The sequence below is a fragment of the Staurois parvus genome, unplaced genomic scaffold (assembly GCF_062004578.1).
Source record: "Staurois parvus isolate SC_StPar_1 unplaced genomic scaffold, SC_StPar_1.0 ptg000178l, whole genome shotgun sequence".
In the NCBI taxonomy this organism is placed as follows: Eukaryota; Metazoa; Chordata; class Amphibia; order Anura; family Ranidae; genus Staurois; species Staurois parvus.
In genome coordinates this window covers 4388407-4411437 of record NW_028317974.1, presented here as the reverse complement: position 1 = coordinate 4411437, position 23031 = coordinate 4388407, and the positions used below count along the sequence as shown (strand labels likewise).

The 23031-nt window shown below is 41.3% G+C and overlaps 2 protein-coding genes across 2 annotated transcripts in view; one reads left to right on the top strand and one right to left on the bottom strand.

Annotated features, from left to right (window-relative positions):
- Positions 1 to 23031, bottom strand: part of IPO4 (importin 4) — a 132563-nt gene that overhangs the window by 19829 nt on the left and 89703 nt on the right. Inside the window, 6 exon segments of the mRNA XM_089677176.1 lie at positions 3156 to 3288; positions 3586 to 3794; positions 5367 to 5492; positions 20149 to 20196; positions 20271 to 20464; positions 21784 to 21889. Coding sequence (XP_089533302.1) covers positions 3156 to 3288; positions 3586 to 3794; positions 5367 to 5492; positions 20149 to 20196; positions 20271 to 20464; positions 21784 to 21889 — 816 coding nt within the window.
- Positions 6854 to 14736, top strand: LOC149462279 (uncharacterized). Its single transcript, XM_089677177.1, has 2 exons — positions 6854 to 7338; positions 12938 to 14736. The coding sequence occupies exons 1-2, from the start codon at positions 7173 to 7175 to the stop codon at positions 13648 to 13650; spliced, it is 879 nt and encodes a 292-aa protein (XP_089533303.1). The 5' UTR covers positions 6854 to 7172; the 3' UTR covers positions 13651 to 14736.

Genomic DNA, 23031 nt, shown 5'->3' with positions numbered 1-23031 from the left:
CACAGAGGGCATACCTCCGAAAGGGTCTTCAGGGACTGGGTTTCATGGTGATGGACTATGGCCCTGGATCTGTAGAGCATCTGGTGGCTAACTCAATGCGTTGCACCAAATATCAAGGTGAATGTCCCACACAGGATCCAGTACCAGAAGCAACATTACAAGTGGTCCCCACAGTGTGGGGACCAGGTAGGGTTCCCAAGGGTTTTACCGAGGTTGCACCAACAAGGATACACAGATTCTGTGTAGGCATCAGAATTGAAATGTTGGTTGAAGAATTTAAAGAAAAAAAATAAAGAAAAATATTAAACTAGTGAAGCGGATTTCTCTGCAAAGGAGAAGAGGTCAATCACCTTCACACAGTACCAAGAAATTGAGGAACCACCAAGTGGTGAAGGGCTATAGGGAAGGTATTCCAGGGGGGCATAGCCTCAAAAGCTTGCCAGTGTCCAATCAGTGTACAAGCCTATGACCCAAGTTAAATGAATAAGTTGCCTGTGTCTTATATTGTACAATTAAGAGAAAGAGTTTCCTGAAAATAAATGCTTTCTTTACCTGCTGCCTGACCTGCAAAACACCATTCTAAACGCAGAGGAATAGTCCTCAATGTCTCTTCCGAAACCTACAATTCTGGGAGGATATTATGGTCACCTACTTTGCTGCAATTACTGGCTACTCCCAATGACCCCTATCTCTCCAATGTACCCTGTAGCTACGTAGGATCAACTGGAGGAACCAGTGAGCACAGAGAGGGACCAAGAAATCAACCCTCCTGGAAGTAACAACAGCTGAAGATACCTCAATGGATGATTTCTCTGCACTAGAGTAGTGTTCGGAGAAGCAGGCAACAGAAAGAGGTATTTACTTCTTTGCCAAGATCTTATTGTGGATTTTATTTTTAGCAATATAATTGATTTAAATATACATTTAGTTAATACATAAAGAACATATAACTGCACTAATTGTTGCTGTAGGAGTTTAGTTCTTCTGTAAACTCCTATAGCAGGATCCAGGGAAAACCATTTATGAAGTCTATGCTCTATTGCTTATTTTTTTCTTGCTGCTTCTTGTATCACTTGTTAGGGTTCCCAGATCACTATATTTTTGTCAAAAGAATGTGAAGTGGAGCAGAATGGTTATGTCCATTATAACAATGCCTGGCTGAACAACATATGTATTAAGCAGTTGGGATTTATATTAAGGTTTAGTATTGTAATTATGACTTGAGTGTGCCTAGAAAAGCCGGTCCTTCCAAAACGGATATTACAGTTATGGGCTAATGGGCTAAATAACCTACTTGCTTTTCACATCTCCTAGGGTGGGAGACAGCAACCCGTTGATCATGATCAATCGGTCATGCAATTGGTAGATTGCATCCCTGCAATACTGACCTTCCTCAAAAGTTCTTCCCCTTCTTGTAGGGCGGCGATCCTCATCACCTCTCTATCACTGACAAATGCCTGGGACTGACACGAGGGGACAATAGTGGGGAGCAGAACAAGTAGAAGCAGTATCTAGAAAATGCTTCTCTTCGCCACTCTGCATATAAGGAGAGAAAGAACTTCTGAGGAGGGTCGGCAGTGCAGGAGTTCCAAAGATGAACAGGTGTGTGTTTTTTATGTCCATTGCATTACTACCAACTGACCTTTGAACTCTACATTGCTACCTACTGACCTCTGCACTCTGAATTACTTCCTACTGACCTATGCAATTTTTATTACTTCTGACTGAGTTCTGCAATCTGCATTACCTATTACTGAGCTCTGCACTGTCTTCTTACTGAACTCTGCATTGCTTTTTACTGACCCACTGATCTCTGCATTACTTCTTACTGACCTCTGAACCTAGCATTACTTCCCACTTCTCTGAGCCCCTGGAAGATGCCTTTGTGGATGAAATGCGAAGGGCGGAGTAATAGCTGTGACGCTGGCCAGGAGCCGAGCGGTGTTTCAATGCTTGTTTTTAAACATATTTGTGAGTATTTGACTTTTATTAGTAAACCCAAAATTTTAAACTACTACTATTGGCTTTTCCTCTTCTATTTGCAGTGTGAGTTGACCTCCATTACACTGAGGTCTGTTTCAGGTAAGAGGCTTTTTTTTAATGGTAGTGGAGACACATCACATTGCACAAGGATTGATTGAAGTCACTTTAGGAGATCTATTTGCACTACTATAGTTTACTTATCATTGGATGGACACGGTTATTATAAATTGTAATATTTTTGCACTGGATTTCTATTTCTGATACTGATATGATGATTATTAAATAACAACACACTGTTTCTGTTACACAATTTTATTTACAGCTGTAGAGCAACACCATTTATTTTATTATGTTTATGGTGTTGTATTTAGTTACTAATAAGTGCTGCCAACACTGTGGTGCTTTAATTATTACTTATTCACTTTAATTGGTTGAAGATTTTTGATACTGAGCGCAGGACATTTTGGATACATTACTTCCCACTGATCTATGCATTACTTATTACTGACATCTGCAGACTGCATTACATCCTGCTGACCCTTGCACTGTCCTAATCAAATTATATACTGCTCTTACAGGCTGAACCTAGCCAGCCAGACCACAACTCAACCCAGCTAGGCCAGAACCAGGCTAAAAAGTAAGAACTAGTTAATTTTTTTTTTTATAGTGACATTTATATTATTATATGTTCTGCAAGTTATATCCTTAAAATAAAAAAAAAAAAGGCGCTGCACCCTGGCAATCTTTGATCACTTCCATGTTGTTAAGGTAGATCCCATCCTCTCCAAGGTTGTCTATCCCTGTCCTATGGCCTCAAGTAGTCCTTGTTGGGTTCCCTGTTGTAACCCATATAGTCTCACTACTCTTGCTGAATCCTGGGGTCAATGCTGCATTTTCTGCAGCGTGAAATCAATTACAAAATCCAGCCAGAATCACCTTCAAAAGACACTGTCATAATGATCCCAGCAGGTGAACAGACAAAGTCAGGTGCAGATATCTTTCCACTGGAGGCTTGACAGGTGATAACTAAGTGGTGTAACAAAGGCGAATCTTTGTAAGTAAACAGAAGTGACAGGCTACCTGGGCAAGTAGCTATATTGTAGAGATTCCTGCCAAATCGATAACCAGCACTGACAAATGCAATCCAATGAGAATTGTGCATAGACTGTTACCTGCTCCAGTGGCACTCCTCCAGGATGACTCAACACCATCCGACTCACTGCCCCACACACATTGTCCAGAGCTCGACCATTCTCCTCGCAGCCGATTATAGATGATAATACTGAAAGCAACTTAGGGTAATGTCTGTTTACATGTCAAGGACAAGAGTGGTACTTTCTATGGATATGCATAACTAATTTGCACATCAAAGTGTGATAGGCAGAAAACAAGAAATATACAACATTCTTTAGTCATCTAAGTGGGGTAAAGGTCATATGGGCAAGTGTTGTACTCATCTCCATGAAACAGAATTATAATAATTAATGCCTTGACTACAATAGGTCTGGTCTCTTTCAACAATCTGGTCTCAACAAAGAAACAAAGTATAAAATCTGTGTATAAGGAGTGAGCAAGAAATGCATACTAATTTTTGTAGGATACTTGTGCATTGAGGCACCTCCATGCTCTGCCAGAACCCCGAGTCCAAACACAGAATTACTGCGAACTTCATCATCTTTGTCCTGCGCTCCAGAGACAAGTGCAGGAAGTAACTGGGGCACAAACTGTACAACTGCCTCACTCAAACTTACTACCGATTCCGCCAGAATACCTCCTCCAAATGACTTCTCTGCAGGTGAACAGCTTGGCTTCTATGTAGAGAAAAATGGATGGAAACATTTTCATACAAAACACAGGAAACAGTTGAACCAAAATATCAAAAAATCTAGAATCTATTAATCCTTCGGCTCATAGTATAGTAGTATTGCCTCTCACTGATAATTAATGTTTACAACATTTGTATTCCATCTAATACAGTATATAGTTGCCAGACTATACTAAGCTAAGTTAGGGTCAGGAAAATAAGTTTTGTGTGAAAGAATTGATCCTAGTAGGGGGTAGTGTTAGAGCTTGTTGGTAGTGTTGGGGGGGTGGTAAAATTATCACTTCCTCACTGCCTGTCAAACGCCTGAAAAGAGATCCACCATGAACTGTTTTTCAGAGGTGCTTCACTGATAGATCCACAACTATACCTAGTCTTACTTAGGTTGCGGGCAAGTTCCAGTGATGGAAATCCATCCCATGATAGCTATGTATGCTATTGAGCAACTCTTTCAGACCAGAAAGGTTAGGCTGGAGTCAGCCCATAAAGCCCCGCATGTAGATCTCCCGTCTGAGCTATAGGCTGAAAACAAACTCTCTCCCTGGGCTGCTGAAAGACACAACTGTTAACCTATTAAAGATTTTAAAGTGTAACTGCAACTGTACCTATCCCCTGTACATATGCTTTGCACAGTCCCCTGCTGGCATTTGTGCTCTTAGGGCCGGTTCACACCTACAGGCTGTTCAGTGTTTTTTTTTCAGCATCAAAAACGCATGCATAGTAGGTTATATTGTTTCCAAAGGCATAGTTCACACCAGTGTCGTCAGTTCCGGAAAAAAAAAAAAAGTAGAACTGCATTTTGTCTGCACTGAACTGTTAAAGTAAACTGCATCAAAAATGTACTGGAATGCACATGTTCTTATTTAAGCTGAAGGAAAAAAAAGAGGAGAAACAAATGCACTGGAACGCATCAAAAACATGTAAAAAATGTGCATGCAAAAACGCATTCAGACTGTTTCTATGGTGTGAATTGCCCCTTACAGAGAATACAAGTGAATAACAGCACACACAACTATCTCTAAACAGTTGCACTATTAGTCAAAGGTATTTATGGTTTTCTGACAACACCTTATTTATGTATCAGTCTTAGCACTGCCACAGGGGATGGGAACTTACATATATACAAACATACAGAAACTCAAATCTGTGCACAAGTTCCCAAGAACATAAAAATATAGTTTTTTTCTTTCAGAGTAAAATGGTATTTTTCCAAAGGCTGAATTACATTGTGCACCGTTTCATAAGCAAACTGTGTTGGGAAGACAAAGCATATGTGTTCTGTTTTTTGGTTGAATAAGCATCAATACCTCTAAGTCTCCTGCCTGGTATGCCTTGAGGTCCATTTAAATGAAAAATTTTTCCTTTCCACATTCTACACCTACAACAAGAAATACTGTTTGGAGGGTCACTTTAACTGTGGTCTGCCTGGATAGGAAGGGATGCACTTTCATACGGCAAGTCAACTGATGTGAATTAGCAATCAAGGTTACCCTAATATACGCAATGTTTTCTAGATCTCTTAGAAAGAATATATACTGCGACATGAAATCACATCTCTCACCATTTTACTAAGCAGTAATGGAAGAAAACCAGCAAAATATGGAGCAAATGTGGCACCTCCAACTGCAGCAGCAATCAATGGAATCCCATCTCCTGCACATTCCACCAGCATGGCATCCAGTTCTGCCTGTTAAAAAAAAAAATATATATATACATATATATTTTAATGCTTGATATATATTGTCTATGGCAGTGTGCCTCTGACTGCCAGTCTCACAAGATTTTGAGTTGTTTGCAAGTTGGTAGTACTGGGCCTAGAAATAATGGTTTTAACTGTACTATACCCCCAGCAATTCTGGTTGTGCTGATGACTAATAGGGGCAAAAAGGATTGGTTTGATTTGCAGGACTCTGCTCACTTACCCATAAACAGTGATGAAGCTTCTTGTTTTAAGAAATAAGGATGTGTACATACCTTCTGTTATAGGACAATGCTGAATCTCAAAAGTACTTTAGAGCAGGGCTTTTTAGCTCCTTTTGTACTGCCTCAATGCGACCTTAAAGTGATTTTTATTGATAAAAAAACGTAAGCATTTACAAACATGTTATACTCACCTGCTCTGTGCAAAGGCTTCGCACAGAGCAGCCCTGATCCTCCTCTTCTTGAGACCCTCGCTGGCGCTCCTGGTTCCACCTCCCTGCCAAATGCACCAAAGCAAGCCCCTTGCTATGGGGACACTTATGTGTGCCCGGCACTAAGCCCCGCTTTGTGTGTCCATTGACACACAAAGCAGGGCTGGGCCCCACCCCTTGCTCCCTCCTCACTAGCTGTGATTGACAGCAGCAGGAGCCAATGGAATGCATTAATGTATAAAAACATTCTGTTTTTAGAGCCACTTTAATGCTTGTACTATTTCTCAAACATGTAAATACAATGGTACTCCAACAGTTTCAAACACAATCCTTCTTTCCCTAAACATACAATCTTGGACAGGATATGAAAACACTGACTTTTTGTCATAAGTTAAGATTGCATTTCTATCAATTACCTGGCTGCCTACATACGCAGAGTTTTCTGGCATGCAGCTTGTAGGAATAGGCTACAGGTAACACGGTGGCACCCAACATAGTAATAGTTCCAAGAGGCAGTCCGGATTAATTATTTGTAAGCTACAGCGCTCATATTTGGTAGTAATTTATCTAAATATTGACTGTGAAAGGATTATGCAAGAAAGAAGGAAGCTGTCAATCAAGATGCCTTCAGAGTAAATGTAAAAATTTGACTTGCAAGGGAAAAAGAAAAGTGCAAATGAAGGAGGCATAATATTAGAACCATTCAGCAATAAAACTTTCAGACATTGCGAGAATTTATGGCATCACTAAAACAAAGGGGCAAATCATGAGAGATAGTTCTGTGGGTGTGTTACCAACAGACAATCTCTGATCTGTAGGCGTTTCTCTGGGAAGCCCTGGGGTGTGAGACAACCCTTACCTGGTTTAGCTGATCTACCTGCTCTACAGGTTAATTACCTCAAAAGCAAATATACAGACAGAAAAGAACAGAAAGCTTGCAGTGAAGGCACAGTTTAAAGAGCTCCTTCAAACAAACGGGCTGTATGACTGATCGAAAGAGTTCATTAATCTTCCAGAGGCTTTTAAACCATAGATCAGATTTGTAAACTTCTAAAAGTGAACGGAAGCAGACTAGTGAGAAAGAACAAAACAAGCAAGCTTATAGAAGAAAAAAAAAAAACAGAAATCTGAAGTGACTATCTGATGACAGCACCTGTTGCCGTTAAGGATGACCATGAAGTAATGACAGATTGCCAAATGCTCTGCAATAATATATCAGACAGTGCACATGAGAGATGAATGCACACTTCACAAATATGGGTATTGTAGAGACTATCCTGTGTCTGCAGGCTGGAAAATGCTTCTTTAATTTTCTGCCATTCCTGTGTCTACGAGAAGTTCGCAACCAAGCGTCTATCATCTCGCTGTTCATCCTCATGGTAACCGACACAGTGATCACAGGTGAGACTTTCACATGCAGTCTCTTTTTATTTTCAACTGAATATTCATATTTGAAGTTAAAGAAAACTAATCTCTTCACTTGAGCTAATAATGAGAAGATAAAGCTCTCATTTTTAGGCACAATAATACCTGTTCTAAACTTTTAAAGCGCTTATGGAACTTTCTACGTATTTTACAGTTTATGCTCAATGAGTGTGGAAAACTTGAGTCAGTTTGAAGTTAGGAAAAAATTGTTAGATACTTAAATGGATTAATGATGATAGCATTATAAACCAACAGCCAAAGCATATGAAGTAGGTGAAAGATATTTATTTATTCCTCTTTAAATAGACAGGCAGATTAAATGATTAAAAATGCTAAACTAAATGTGGTTCTGTAATTTCCACATGAAATAAAATAAATTGCAATAAAAAGGGCAAATTCTTACTGATAGACTGCTTCTCCTATGGATTTTGCAAGGATTGACGCAATGGGGGTTATTTACTAAAGATAGAGACTGCAAAATCAGGCTCACTTCTGCAAAGAAACCAATCAACTTCTAACATCAGCTTGTTCAGTTAAGCTTTGGCAATAAAACCTGGAAGGTGATTGGTTTCTATGTAGAAGTGAGCCTAAGTTTGCACTCTCCAGCTTTAGTAAATAAACTCCATAGTTTCTGCTACATTAGAAACCTGCCATATTGTGCACTTAACATGCCCAGCACTAATAAAGTATAGTTACCACTGGCTTACCTAAAATAAGTGTTAGGAAAATTTTCAGTCAATGGAAAAACTACTACGGATTTCGGTATTGATTTCTGATTTGTTAAAATACAAATGACAATCCGGAGTTAAATAAGATTAATTGAATAATGCCAAGGCAGCTAATTAAATAATTATTCTTTAGTTTACATTTTTATTTTTGTGATTATCCACTTCAATATACCCAGTCCCTTAGCAACACATCACTTTGGACTTTGACTCTATTTTTATTGACCAAATCTTGGCATTTCTGCTAACTTCCTCTAAAATATCAGCTGCTCTTTATACGAATGTAAGAAATCCCTAATTAAAAGGGGCACTATGATGACTGCTCACCGATCAGCCATAACTTTATGACCAATTTAATATTAAGTAGGACCCCTTTTGCCGCCAAAACAGCCCCGGCACGTTGAGGCATAGACGCCACTAGACCTCTGAAGGTATGCTGTGGTATCTGGCACCAAACCATTTGTAACAGATCCTTTAAATCTGGTAAGCTGCGAGATGGGGCCTCCATACTTCCCTCAGCACATCCCTCAGATGCTCAATTGGATTAAGATCTGGAGAATTTGGAGGTCAAGTCATCATCTCAAATTCGCTGTTGTGTTCCTAAAACTATTTTTGAACCATTTTTTCAGTGTGACATTGTGCATAATCTAGCTTAAAGAGGCCACTGCCATCAGGGAATACCATTTCCACTTGACGATCAACAATGTTTATGTAGGTGGTACATGTCAAAGAATATCCACATGAATTGGAGGATCTATGGTTTCTGAGCAGAACATTGCCCAAAGCATCACAATGTCACCACCAGCTTGCTTTCTTCTCATACTGCATCCTGGTGCCATTTTTTTCCCTCAAGTAAAGCACACGCACCCAGCCATCCACATGATGTAAAAAAAATGTGGTTTATCAGACCAGGCTACCTTCTTCTATTTCTTCATGGTCCAGTTATGATGATTATGTGCCCTTTTAGCTGTGGGCATGGTGCAGCATTGGCACTCTGACCGGTGTGCAGCTACGCAGCCCTATACACAATAAATTGTGATGCCCTTTTTATCTGCTTTCAACACATCAACTTCATAGACAACATGTTTACTTGCTATCTAATACACAACACCAAGCGTCAGATGCCACAGTAACTAGATAATCAATGTATTCACTTAACTTGTGATCAGTGGTCAAAGTTATAGCAGATCGATGCACATTTTTAAAACAATTTCAGAACAATGCTGCTGAAAACCTGACATTGTTTCATGCTTGTGAACTATGGCACACAAGTGACTTACACTTTTGTGGCACCTATCATGTGTGCAGAAATAAAAAAATATAATCAAGAAAATGTTTGTAATGAAGCCCTGAGACATCAGCCTTCTAGGTCACTTGTCATAAGGCCATAAAATGTAATTCTTTTAAAGTTGAATTTCAGGTTTGGTTTATATAGCATCGTTATATTGGTTTACCTTGGACCAATGTAAGTATGCATATGCCATAATTGTGGAAGCTGTAAAATCACTCTGGTAATCTCCGTTACTACAGTGATTACTGCTGTCTTTTCTGGGTCTTGTGCCAAGTGGCTGCCCTGCTGTTATTGAACACAGGGGGTCATTCACTCAACACAAGCATGATTTAAAGACCACCTTGTATTTTTCTCAATGAATGCAAGGCGTTCACCGATTGGACTAGGTGGATATTGCAATGCTATCACCTCAGAGAATGCCTAGACACTGGACCAGGAAGACAGCAGCAATCACTGTAGAAGCTAGGGCTACTACAGCGAGTCTCTGCTTCCCCAGTGGTCTCACAGGTATGACACATGCATACTTACACTGGCCCAAGCAGGATCAATGTAACAATACTATAAAATCCATATATAGAACTGTGATTTAAACAATTATATATATATATATATATATATATATATATATATATATATATATATATATATGCACATATCTTTAATGATGTTTCTTCGTAATGTCTCTAGAGTAATCCAATAATAGCTAAAAAAAAAAAAATAAAAATCACCATTTCCTTTTAAAATAGAAAACTCAAATTAATTCACAAAGTTTAAACGAGAAATATGGCCAAAGCTTTTTGGGCCATACTTCTGTTGGTCACAGGAGTGCACTTAATGTTTCTCTCCTGTGACCCAGAGTCGGGTTATAAAGGGTTATTGCCCACTGTCAGCTGATGAGGCAGTGCTGCTCCAGGCTCTCGTAGGATCCTGAGAATATTGTTAGGATCCACCAAGCTGGCTGATTGACAGCCAACCCCAGCTCTCATCTAAAGGTCAAAGCCCGCTGTGCCCACTGCTCCAATGAGCACTGGAGGAGCAGAGCAGAGAGTGGTGACTTACAGTTGCTACACAATGCTCTAAAGGCTGAGAACGGAGCAATCGCAATTATGCGATCGCTCAATTTTCAGTCTTAGAGTGGACATTGGACAGCTGCAGCATCACACCAATGCTGCAGCAGAGGTGACTATGGATGTTTTTTTTTTTTTTTATAAACCTCATACATGTCCTTTAATTCTAGCTGACAGTTATTTTCTTTGATAAACACATTGAGGGGAATTCAATATAGCCTTAATGACACATTTCTTGCAATAGTTCACTTAAGAACTAGCTGCAATTAATTAACTAATTCAGGCAAACCAGTGTCGGTAACATTACAAACACGTGTCAAATTCAGGTCGTTCCTACTACCTCTGAGCTAGTGTACAAGTTTATGCCAGTACTGTGCTTGTGCTGGGAAGCTGTCATGTATGTGACAGCTTCCTGCACAGGGCTCCATCCCCTGCCTCATTTAGCGGTTTATCAGGAGATTCCTCAGCCAAAGGCTACATGTAAACAAAAAGGCCGGAACACAACTGATGTCATTACCATATGCAATGCCAATATTTTTTAAATGACTCATCATTGAGTGGGCAGACCCTAGTTCCATAACAGGTTTGATTCATTTTTGATTGACAATGCAAAGCAGTGGGCGGATTCAAAAGCTGCCATTTCACTGAATAGTGGCTATGGATCCCACCCCCACTCCCATGCACTGTCAATCAAAAGTGAGGTGGACCTGTCCATCAAACTCCACTTGTAGTGCTGTGCCTCAAAGATAATTAGAAAGGGTGTCTACAACACACTTTTTGATTTACCAAATTCTATATAAATAAGAAAGGTTAAGTCTGCAATGGCAGGGCTTGTACCCAATTGTCTACCATGCCACCCCGGAATAGAATAGAGTAATAAAAAATGTATCTGTCTGACCTTTCAGTTAAAAAGGTTTAATGAGGTTTTCACCACTGAGTCCTGTTAAACTTGCATGACAAGGCTGAGCAGTTAAGATATGTCCAACATGGCACCTGCCCCCACAATCCAGTGACATTGCTGTCAACAGGACAGCATGCTCTTCCTAGCTCTAAATGGCTACTGTTCAAAGATGCTTCTTTCACTCAGCCGAGAGGAAACCAGATATTGTTTCTGCAATTTAATGCATCAGTACAGGACACACTATGTACTGTATATAAGAACAGAAACAATCTTCATTTTCTTTTGACTAGTGAATGGTAGCAAACACTTTGTAATCAAGGCCTCCACTAAGACCGGTATGTAGAATAGTTTCAGCCATCTTTACTGTGCTTGTGACTGGCTTGGACTAAATTATGTGGTTTCCCAGAACTGCTGTAATAAAATGCCCCTACAGAAACACCAGTAACAGGTGCAATCTTCATAAATGTATCAGATCCAGGAAAAGTTTTTGCATAAAAAGATCATAAGATTTAACATACTGTGCATCTAAAGTTTTGGATAAAACCTATAAAAGTTTTTTTTCTGTCAGTGTTGCACTGGGAAAATTTCTGTTCGCTTCATATCCTAAAGAAACAAAACAGAAAGTGGGAAGAAACCTCTATAAAAAGGTGAAATCCCCTAATGTGGGCTTGAATTCAAAAAAGGAATTGTCTAAGCAGTACTTTCGGGAAAAAAAATCTATATATGCAATATGGTTCTGAAACCATTTACTCGCTTCCATTTAAATTGGGTATGTGAAAAGTAAAGGGAGTGGAAGATGGGGAGGGGGAAGGATCGGGTCAAGAGGTATGAGGTTAGAGTACTTGGGAGGTCATCATCCAATGTCCTAGCAGCAAAACAGGCCAGGATAATTCCTTTTCAGTCAGGCTTTGGGAAGTATGTAATTGTCCTACACCTATAGCCAGGGCATTATTCAAACTTAGTCAGAGCTGCATGCTTTGTTTTATTTACAGACCCCCCCCCCCTTACCTGCATGGGCAGTTTTTTTTCAGAAAAGGTGAATGGTTTAACATTGAAACAAAATTGTTCCAGCAAACCATGTTTTTGTGGTATGTGTCATGTCTGTTTTGGGACTAGAGTATGAGAGTATGAGATCTTCTATGTGCCTAATATCCTCTACTCTACGTATTTACAATGATATTGGGGGAGGGTTCCCTCCATTAGAAAGGGATACAAGATTTGGCAGCACTTAGAAGGTGGTGAAGGATAGATTTCTTGTATGTTTTGGTGGATATGCAATGATGGTGCAAGATGAAGAGAAGATCCATTTTAAAAGTCATACAAGTCTGTATGTCCACTTGGTTAAAACATTAGGGTTATCCAAAGGTATTACAGTCACTCTCACATGTATTAACTTTACTTCCCAATTCAGTATATACAAAAGGGTAAACCTCATGTGACTATAGAAGATGTAGGAATGTGGGCAAATAATGTGGCTTGCTTTGCTAAGAATTTTAGGAATCTAATGCTTCCACCATTCCCAATATTAGCTCTATTCAGAAAGATGATGTTAGATGAATATTTATTTTCTAACCTGACTAATTTCTTACAGGTTTCCTGCTAGGTTTATGGACTGGTGGCTGGATTTTGTCTCCCAGTACAGAAGTAATATTCCTGCGATTTCTGGGTTTTCAGAATGAGGCCTACAAAAAAATCCCTCTGCTGCTCCCTTGGGTGTGCTTCAGTGAAGAGTGGAGCCGATCTCATATGAACCAACAGGGTGGACCAGCCAGAGCTGAAGCCACTCTCACCATGCAATCTCGTCTTCTCAGTCTAACCTGTTGGTTAATTGCCATTTCTTATAGCCAGTATCCCTTCCTGTCACTTTCAGACAGTCCACCAGTATGTGAAATATGGGACTGGAGATGTCCCTTTAAATACATCCATGAAGACAAAACGTTTGACTGGTTGCTGCCCTCCATTGGTCTGGCACTTGGCTCCAATTTATTCTGCAGCACAATGGAAAGCAGGCACTCCATTGCAAGAACAATCCTAGAAAAGAGGCAGCCAATAAAAAAACTAGTGATGCCTTGTTTGTTGGTTATTGGCGCTGCTGTATCCTTCATTATCCTTCCTCCTTTTCTGGCAGTAAGCTCATGGTCCATTGTAGCTCTGGACAGTCTATGTGCCCTCTTTAGGTTACAGATACCTGAACCACTGATCACAGTTCACAATGCTGTGGAGCACTCACAAGTGAAGGAATATATAGACAATGTCTACAGACAACAAGAAAACTACACAAAAAATAAGAAAAGCCTGGTTTGATTACAAGAGAAATGATGCTAAAGAGGTTTAGAAGCAGAAGAGTACATATGTGATGGTATTCATCAATTACACATTCACTTAAGACAAATGGCAGTAAAAAAAGTATGTGAGGTGTGTTGGACAATAATAGGTCAAGTATGCTTCCTGGATTCACATTGTTTTTTAATGCACATGTGCTTCCATTAAAGTGTGCCTGTGCCCAGACTGTGGACATGTAATTATATATTCTTAAAAACCAGTAAAATAGCTTTAAAACCACTCTGACCAGTCTAGCTGCTTGAACTGTGATACAACTCATTCTCAAAGATCCTCATAGATCACAACCAAGGCTCTAAGACCTTGTTCAAAGTGGCATTGACAAACCTGCAAGTATATGTGTTTAAAGGACATTTCTACATGCATATTGATTACATTCATAGTGTGTTTACCCACATTTCTGTTTTGCTTTGCTTAGAGAAAATAGTATTCTGAATGTTCATAGCAGATTCTCTTAACAAGCCTAAACGCATGTAAACATGTGAAATCGGAAATACATGTAAACGCAGGAAAACTTTATTTGGGAAACAAAGTTTGTTTATACTTTACATATAATTTTTTCCTGTGATTAATTAACCTAAGCACAGGAGGCTAGTGTGAATGTTGCCTTAGATTGGGGTTTAGACATTTTCTAGCAGTATAGACACATATGCTGTGTGTACACATTTCAAAGCTGACAGGTTGCCATGATTTTGTTGCAATAGAAAGTAATAGAAAAAACCCCTAAAATGTCAGTGCCTCTGTTGCGAAATCTGAAGATGAATTTCTCCACAATGCCCTAAGCTACATAGGTGAATGAGGAATTCTTTTGAAGTGCTTTTACTGCTTGTTCACTTTAAGAATGTATGCTGTATTTGTTCCAGAGTCCCGGTATTTACTTCACTTTGGCTATAGCTTCTAAGTCTGTGCCCAAAGGATACTAAATGTTACACAGTATGTAATGCTATGCCAATATTTATTGGAAATGTGATGGCAGAAAACAAGGTATAAACTGTATTTCTAGATCTGTATTCTGGAGTTTGGTAAATGCAAGTGCCAAGTAGTTTGGTACCTAATGTGTATTTGTTTTTTTTCTAGTCACCCTGCATTTACACTCCATTGTACATTCCTCCTTCAGCTAAGATCGTGTGTGTGTGTGTGTATTTTTTATTTTTTTTTTAAATTTGTGACAGCAGCCTGACTCAGGGAAACTCAATAAAGCATTTACATCAATTTTCTGGCAGTATGGGCCCTCTAAAATGGACTGTGCCAGATTAAAAAATTCCTGCTGTCAGTTTTAGTAGCTTTACTGAAACGTGTGACAGATTGGGGTAGTTCTTAATAGTGCCACTTTTGCAAAATAGGGTTGCGGCTGCATTAAGTACACAAGCAGTTACCTCTAGTTCACAGAGAATGAAAGTAGAGGTAAGAAATACGAACTCTAAATTGGTATACAGAGACAGGCAGAATACCTGTCTCTGTAAACTGTGTAACAAACCAGCATGTTTGCCGCCTCTACCCCCTCCCCTTTCCACTGGTCATTGGCTGTCAAGAATGCTGTTGGTTGCACAGGTTCCGTCAGGTCCACTCTCTCCTTGTAATTGACAGCAGTTACAGGGGAATTATATAGCCAATAGCAGGCTGTGTACTAGCTATAGAATCAGCACGCAAGGGGAGTGGAACTGATGGGTAAATAGTGTTACAGAATTCCCATCAAGCTCTACCGAGAATATGTCCTCACTATGCATAAAGAGTTGCCCTGGCAAGCCTGACACCCACAATAATTAGTGTCACAATTAGAAGTCTTGGCTTTTCTCTTGAAAAATGAAGGTTAAAAAAAGTTCTCTTTTTACAGTTGCAAGAAAAAGTATGTGAACCCCTTGGGATTACATGGAGTTATGCATGAATTGGGCATAAAATGTGCTCTAAACATCATCTAAGTCACATCAATAGAAGAACACAGTCTGCTGAACATAATACTACACAAACATTAGATGTTGCCATGGTTTAATTGCACATAACATGTAAACATTCACAGTGCAGGGAGGAAAAAGTATGTGAGGCCCTAGCTTAATGACTTCTCCTAGAGCCAATTGGAGCCAGGAGTGAGCCAACCTTGACTCCAATCAGTGTGATGATATTGGATGTGTTGCTGACAGCTGTCCTGCCCTTAAAAAACACACACCTGTTTTGGGTTTACTGGTTTCAAGAAGCACGGTCTGATGTGAACCATGCCTCGCAGAAAAGAGCTCTCAGAAGACCTATGATCAAGAATTGTTGACTTGCAGAAGCTGGAAAGGGTTACAAAAGTATCTGCAAAAGCCTTGATGTTCATGTGTCCACGGTAAGACAGACTGTCTACAAATGGAGAAAGTTGAGCACTGTTGCTACTCTCCCTAGGCGTGGTCGTCCTGTAAAAATGACTGCAAGAGCACAGCGCAGAATACTGCATGAGGTAAAGAAGAATCCCAGAGTGTCAGCTAAAGACCTACAGAAATCTCTGGCACATGCTAACATTTTTGTTGACACATCTACAATAAGGAAAACATTAAACAAGAATGGAGTACATGGGAGGACACCACGGAGGAAGCCATTGCTGTCCAAAAAGAATATTGCAGCACGTTTGAAGTTTGCAAAAGAGCACCTGGATGTTCCACAGCACTACTGGCAAAATATACTGTGGACAGATGAAACCAAGATTGAGTTGCTTGGGAAGAACACGCAACACTATGTGTGGAGAAAAAAAGGCACAGCACACCAACATCAAAACCTCATCCCCACTGTAAAACATGGCGGAGGGAGCATCATGGTTTGGGGCTGCTTTGTTGCCTCAGGGTCTGGACGGATTGTTGTCATTGATGGGAAAATGAACTCCAGAGTTTATCAAGACATTTTGCAGGAAAACGTACGACCATCTGTCCGCCGCCTATCAGTGTCATGTATCAGTGCTGCCTTTCAGTGCCCATCAGTGATGCCTGTCAATGCCTATCAGTGCAACCTACCAGTGCCTCCTCATCAGTGCCACCTATCAGTGTCCATCAGTGCAGCCTATCAGTGCCCATCACTGCAGCCTCATTAGCGCACATCAGTGAAGGAGAAAAATCACTTATTTACAAAATTGTATAACAAAAACTAAGAAAAAAACTTTTTTTTTTCAAAATTCAGTGGTTTTTGGTTTGTTTAAGAAAAAATAAAAATCCCAGAGGTTATTAAATACCACCAAAAGAAAGCTCTGTCTCAAAAAAATGATAAAAATTTCATATGGGTACAGTGTTGCATGACCGCGCAATTGTCATTCAAAGTGTGACAGCGCTGAAAGCTGGAAATTGGCCTGGGCAGGAAGGGGGTATAAGTGCCCTGTAGGCTAGTGGTTAAGCAGAAGTACGATGGAAAAAAGCTAGGGGAGCTGTCAAACTGAATTATCAAGTTAGTACCCCTTCAATTGGTGAGCTACATTTTCCTAGGGCGACTCAACACAGCTTTTCTTCAGAAATGACAGGTACTACTTATCTTTACAGACAGATCAAGCCAGACAGGGAGTGGGTTAAAGTCACCATGGACACTGGCAATCAGAAAATGTGTGGAAATAATATCCACTCCAATGCTCACCTCTTTCTGAATTTGTCCACTCATTAAAAGTCATGAATGAGGTTCTACAAGCTCTCTACTACCCTTTAATTTGTAGTGATTGACCCTCTTATGTAATCAAATACATTTCTCCCTCTTTCCTCCTTAGTTATCACTCTTTTTGATCATCTCAAATTGACACTTGCAAAAAAATGTATTATTGAAACTACCAAAGTGTCATATTGCACTTAACCTTTCACCCAACCTCTCAACGATTGCATTTGTTACTTTGAAAAGACAGTATAAGGGCTCTTTCATGCGTAGCTGCTCTGCTCCAATCAGGAGCTGAATGGCACGGGTGTAGGTTTTTTTTACATCCATGTCTGTTTAGGTCATGCCTGACGGACACGGTCGGACTCAAGATGGCTCTATGGGCAGCTGAATGTAAGCAGACATATGTCAATTTACATCACGCCTCCAATCCATCATAGTCAGGTGTGCAAAAAATGGAAAAGGACACAGTCTTTTTCTGTTTTTTCCTGGACCTGGACAGACTTGTAGGTAGGCAGGTGTAAACAGACACAAGTCTGTTTATATCAGCCTACCCATAGAAATGCATGGAGCTTCTGATCAGGTCCACTTGAAAAAGTGACAGGCGGACCCGAACAGAAAGCCTGTGTGAAAGGGATCTAAAAGAAAAGTAGTTATAAATAAGCAATCATTTAATGTGTAATAGGTCTTTGAGGTCCACAGGAGGGGTTTGTCCTTTCACCTATATATCGTATTTTTCGCTCCTTAAGACGTACTTTTTCCACTGCCGCCGTGTCAGAATACCGGGCCGGCCGCTCGTCTCTTCTCTGCAGCAGGACCTTACCTGTTCCTCGGTCCAGCACTGAGAAGGCTTCATGCGCCGGCAACTATAGTGTGGGTACCCGGCTGTGACAGCCGGGTGCCCAGTGCACATGCGCGAGAAGCGCTGCGCTTTGTGAATAGTACGGCGTCTGCTGGGACACGACAGGTTCCAGAAGACACCGGACCAATCACAAAGCACAGTGCTTCTCGCGCATGTGCAGTGGGCACCCGGCTGTCAGCCGGGTGCCCACACTAAAGGGAGGACAACTCCGCGGAAGTGGGAGCAGGTACCTGTCAAATTCAGGTACCCGCTTCCCCTTCCTCCCCAAAGATCTGTATTCTCTTAGTCATCCCCTGTACTGTCTGCAGTCTCTTGGTCATCCCCTGTACTGTCTGCAGTCTCTTGGTCATCCCCTGTACTGTCTGCAGTCTCTTGGTCATCCCCTGTACTGTCTGCAGTCTCTTGGTCATCCCTGTACTGTCTGCAGTCTCTTGGTCATCTCCGGTACTGTGTCCGCAGTCTCTGGTCATCTCCTGTAGTACGTCCGCAGTCTCTGGTCATCTCCTGTACTGTGTCCGCAGTCTCTTGGTCATCCCCTGTACTGTGTCCGCAGTCTCTGGTCATCCCCTGTACTGTGTCCGCAGTCTCTGGTCATCTCCTGTACTGTGTCCGTAGTCTCTGGTCATCTCCTGTACTGTGTCCGTAGTCTCTGGTCATCTCCTGTACTGTGTTCGCAGTCTTTGGTCATCTCCTGTACTGTCCGCAGTCTCTGGTCATCTCCTGTACTCTCCGCAGTCTCTGGTCATCTCCTGTACTCTCCGCAGTCTCTGGTCATCCCCTGTACTATGTCTGCACTCTCTTGGTCATCCCCTATACTGTCCGCAGTCTCTGGTCATCTCCTGTACTGTGTCCGCAGTCTCTGGTCATCTCCTGTAGTACGTCCGCAGTCTCTGGTCATCTCCTGTACTACGTCCGCAGTCTCTTGGTCATTCCCTATACTGTCCGCAGTCTCTGGTCATCTCCGGTACTGTGTCCGCAGTCTCTGGTCATCTCCTGTAGTACGTCCGCAGTCTCTGGTCATCTCCTGTAGTACGTCCGCAGTCTCTGGTCATCTCCTGTAGTACGTCCGCAGTCTCTGGTCATCTCCTGTAGTACGTCCGCAGTCTCTGGTCATCTCCTGTACTATGTCTGCAGTCTCTGGTCATTTCCTGTACTGTGTCTGCAGTCCATTAGTTCAGAATATTTTTTTTCTTGTTTTCCGCCTCTAAAATCTAGGTGCATCCTATGGTCAGGTGCGTCTTATGGAGCGCAAAATACGGTAATTTGTTCTCAAAAGTGTCTATCTTCCTCATCCAAAAGTTTGGGAGGTTACCGCCCCTTGTAAATGCAGATGAAATGCAGTGCAGTAAGATACAGCTCATCTGATCTTGGCAGGTATTCTTGGTATTTAGAATGTTTGCACAAGTAATTCGTACACCCAGCTGATATCTGAATTTACTTTTATCGCTCATTTAGCAAAGGTCTTACAAGCCAAAGATCTTTGTTGTCATATAAAGATTATACAAAAAGCGGCTCTGCTGCTTTCCCTCAGTATACTAAGCCAAAGATGGATCGCAATTCAGCCAGTGCAGCAGAGACAGGATTCCCTTCCTCTACAGAAGTCGATCATTTGATTGACTTTTGTCGAAGGGACATCCTGTACACTTATGCTGATCAGCAGCTGCAGCCGCTGATCATTTATTTCTGACAGCAGCAAGTCCTGCTCTCAGATAATGTTTCGGCAAGAGAATTCTCCCATTTACCTGACTTGTGTGGATGGAGAAATCCAAAAAAAAAAAAAAAAAAAAAAAAGTGATTCCCATGTTTATAGCCAGCTTTAGTGTCAAATAAATTGTACCCACTAATAAACGGTAGGTATCCCCACTTGTTCATAATACAGGCAAAATGTGTGTTTGATACCTGTACAAATAAGCCAGAAGGGAACCAAAAGAGAAGGAAAGGTTCCCAAGTACAAGTGATGAGAGGAAGTAAAAGGGCTGCAAAGAATCCTACAAATGGCCAACCTGCTGCTTGTCATCTTCATCTTCACCTTCTGGATCCTGACATGCTGTCTGTGGGAAAAGAACCAGCTTAGATTCAAGATGCAGATGTAGATACTTATATAATCAGTAGGTTAAGGAATTACCTTGCTCTGTAGAACTGCCTTGATGACAGCACACAGTTTCTCCAGCTGTTCGGGTCCTCTCACACATGGGTCCTTCACATCTTTTAGTAAATTGTTCAAAGACTCTAGAACAATCATTACCACTTCACGCTCTTTATCATGTACTGCCCCGTGCAGACAGGCAGGGATGAGAACATCCAAGAGAAGAAGCAACGCTGCTGGATGGAATAGAGAATATGTGAGAGTGGAACGGAAAACATAGGCTGAATAAAGCGATTCTAAAGCTAAAACAGTCTATGGTAAAGCATTCTATGCAATAAAGAACATTTTGCCACTTGATGTGCCCCCCCCCCACTTTCCCGAGTCCTATATTGATTCAGTGCTGTGCCTGGCTGCAGTTCCTCACCCCTGACTTTCTCTTCTGACAGGAGGATCAGGCAGCAGTGGGAGCCATTGGCTCCTGCTGCTGTCAGTTAAATCCTGTGAGCAGGAGTAAGGACGAGCTGTGCTGTGTGTATCCATAGAGCACAAATGAGTGCCTCCATAGCCAGCAGAACAGAAGAGGAGACGGGCAACTACATTATTGAAAGGAAACACATTTAACAGCAGTTTGCATTTTTCAGCATACCTCTCGATTAAGTTACTTGGTTACATGCACATGGGCTGTTTGGCATGTCAGCATTAAAATGGCTATACAGGTTCAGGTTTTTATTTTTTCAATTACCTGTCATACTTATCTGCTCTGTGCAATGGTTCTGCACAGGGTAGCCCTGATCCTCCTCTTCTCAGATCCCCCGCAGATGCTTCTGACCCCCTCAACCTGTTGAGTGCCCCCAGAGCAAGCTGCTTACTCGGGAACACTTGTGCGTGCTTGCTCCTGAGCCACCTCTGTATGCCTATGGAACACAGAGCATGGCTCAGCCCCGCCCCCTCCTCACAGGCTGTGACTGACAGCAGCGGGAGCCAATGGCTCCCACTGCTGTGTTGCAGCCAATAGGGAGGGAGAGAGACCCGGGAGAGCCTTGGCTCTCTTGCACATCGCTGGATCGGGATCAGACTCAAGTAAGTATTAGGGGTGCTGCGGGGGGGGGGAGCTACACATTGAAGGTTTTTACCTTCATGCATAGAATGCATGAAGGTAGAAACCCTTCAGTCTTCACAACCACTTTAAATCTCAGAGTTTCCAAGTGCGTGGTTGGCACAGGTGCACGATCAAGCCCTGCTGCCAGCAGCCTACCAAAACCTGACATGCAGAAATATGTGGCAACTAGATGCTGTTCCATGCGGTACTTGTGTTTCATGCATTTGGGACATATGTCTCTTGTAACATTTGGCCCTAAATGCGAGTACTGCTCAGTACCGCATTCAGGTGCCATGTATTTCAACACGTCATAGACTTTGACAGGCTTGTCAAAGCTAGATGCTGCAGCTGGCTTCCTGGACTCAAAACCAATGAGATTTAATGCCAATGGGCCAAACTGTCCACATGTATGAGGCCCTATACATGGTGCTTGCCCAGCACTGCCCACCTCACCTGCAGCATTGGATTCATTAGGGTTCTTCTGGCACACCAGATTCATGGAACGTGCAAATTTTCCCAAAGCCTCATAAGCTGCCTTACGGACGCTAGAATGCGGGGACTATGGACATAAAAGGCAGTGACTCACAATTAAACCCAAAACAGAGCTGTTGAGCATTATAGAAAAAAAAAAGTGTTGAAGCACAGTAATAAAATGTGAATACAAATGAACTGCTCTAAAAAGTCTAAGATAACAATAGAAGAACATGCACTACTTGTTGCCTGCCTGTCTTAGCAATCAATCAATCTCTGTGTAGCCCTTTGGCCCCTAGACCTAATAAACTTTTATATACGTCATGGTTAAGCCCTGTCCCATAAACTGACAAATTGCACAACTTCAATGCACGGTGAAGGCTCTTGCATTTAACAGAATGGGAATAGGGTTTGGGGACATAAAGCAAGCAAACATCAAGGTCCCATGTAAAGCCTGGGCCTAGGATCTAAGAGGCTCCAAAGGGACATGGGAATCGCTTTCAAGACGAACACAGATACCACAATAACATGCATGCAACTCAGCACTGTCGTTACCTTAGAATATTTTAGGTAAGATCAGCTTTACTTGAAGGGAGCACACAAAACAGTGATGTGCACTTATTATTATATTATTATACAGTATTTATAAAGCGCCAATAGTTCACTCAGCGCTGTACATTACACTTATAGACAAAAAACAGATTTCACCAGTATGGGCCAGCCTGCTCAGACTAATTTCTCTGAAACCTCTACAACAGTTAAAAAAGTAGGACGTGATTCAGAAAAAAAAGATTAAAAAAAAAATGAAAGGGCCTAATATATATTGTTTTCTACAGTATATTGTAGCTTTTATGTTACACAGGGAATAGTATTGTAGAAGGATGTCCTTTATCACACTAACTGTGGATCTTGACTCAGATGTAGTGTGAACACCTCATATTTAGAACAGTGTGTGTTCAAGGGGAACATTCACAGTTTGCTATTCTGCATTTCATCACACTCACCTGGACATTAGATATTGGGGGGAAATTTTAATTTATATGTAGAACCCAGGCAAGACTTACTATTACCATGTTACCACACCACAAGTTGGTGTTCTGATGATCCAAGTAGAAAGCAGTGCTGGTATTACATGCTTCTGCTATTGAGGCAATATCTGGTGACTTTTACAGTTTAGTGCTGCTCAGCACTTTTAAAATGTGGGTGTATTTTTACTTGAGGCTTTGATCT

Coding starts and splice junctions, on each gene's coding strand:
- LOC149462279 (XM_089677177.1), top strand. CDS start 7,173: ATGAATGCACACTTCACAAATATGGGTATTGTAGAGACTATCCTGTGT. Junction 7,339..12,937: donor AACCGACACAGTGATCACAG/GTGAGACTTTCA, acceptor AATTTCTTACAG/GTTTCCTGCTAGGTTTATGG.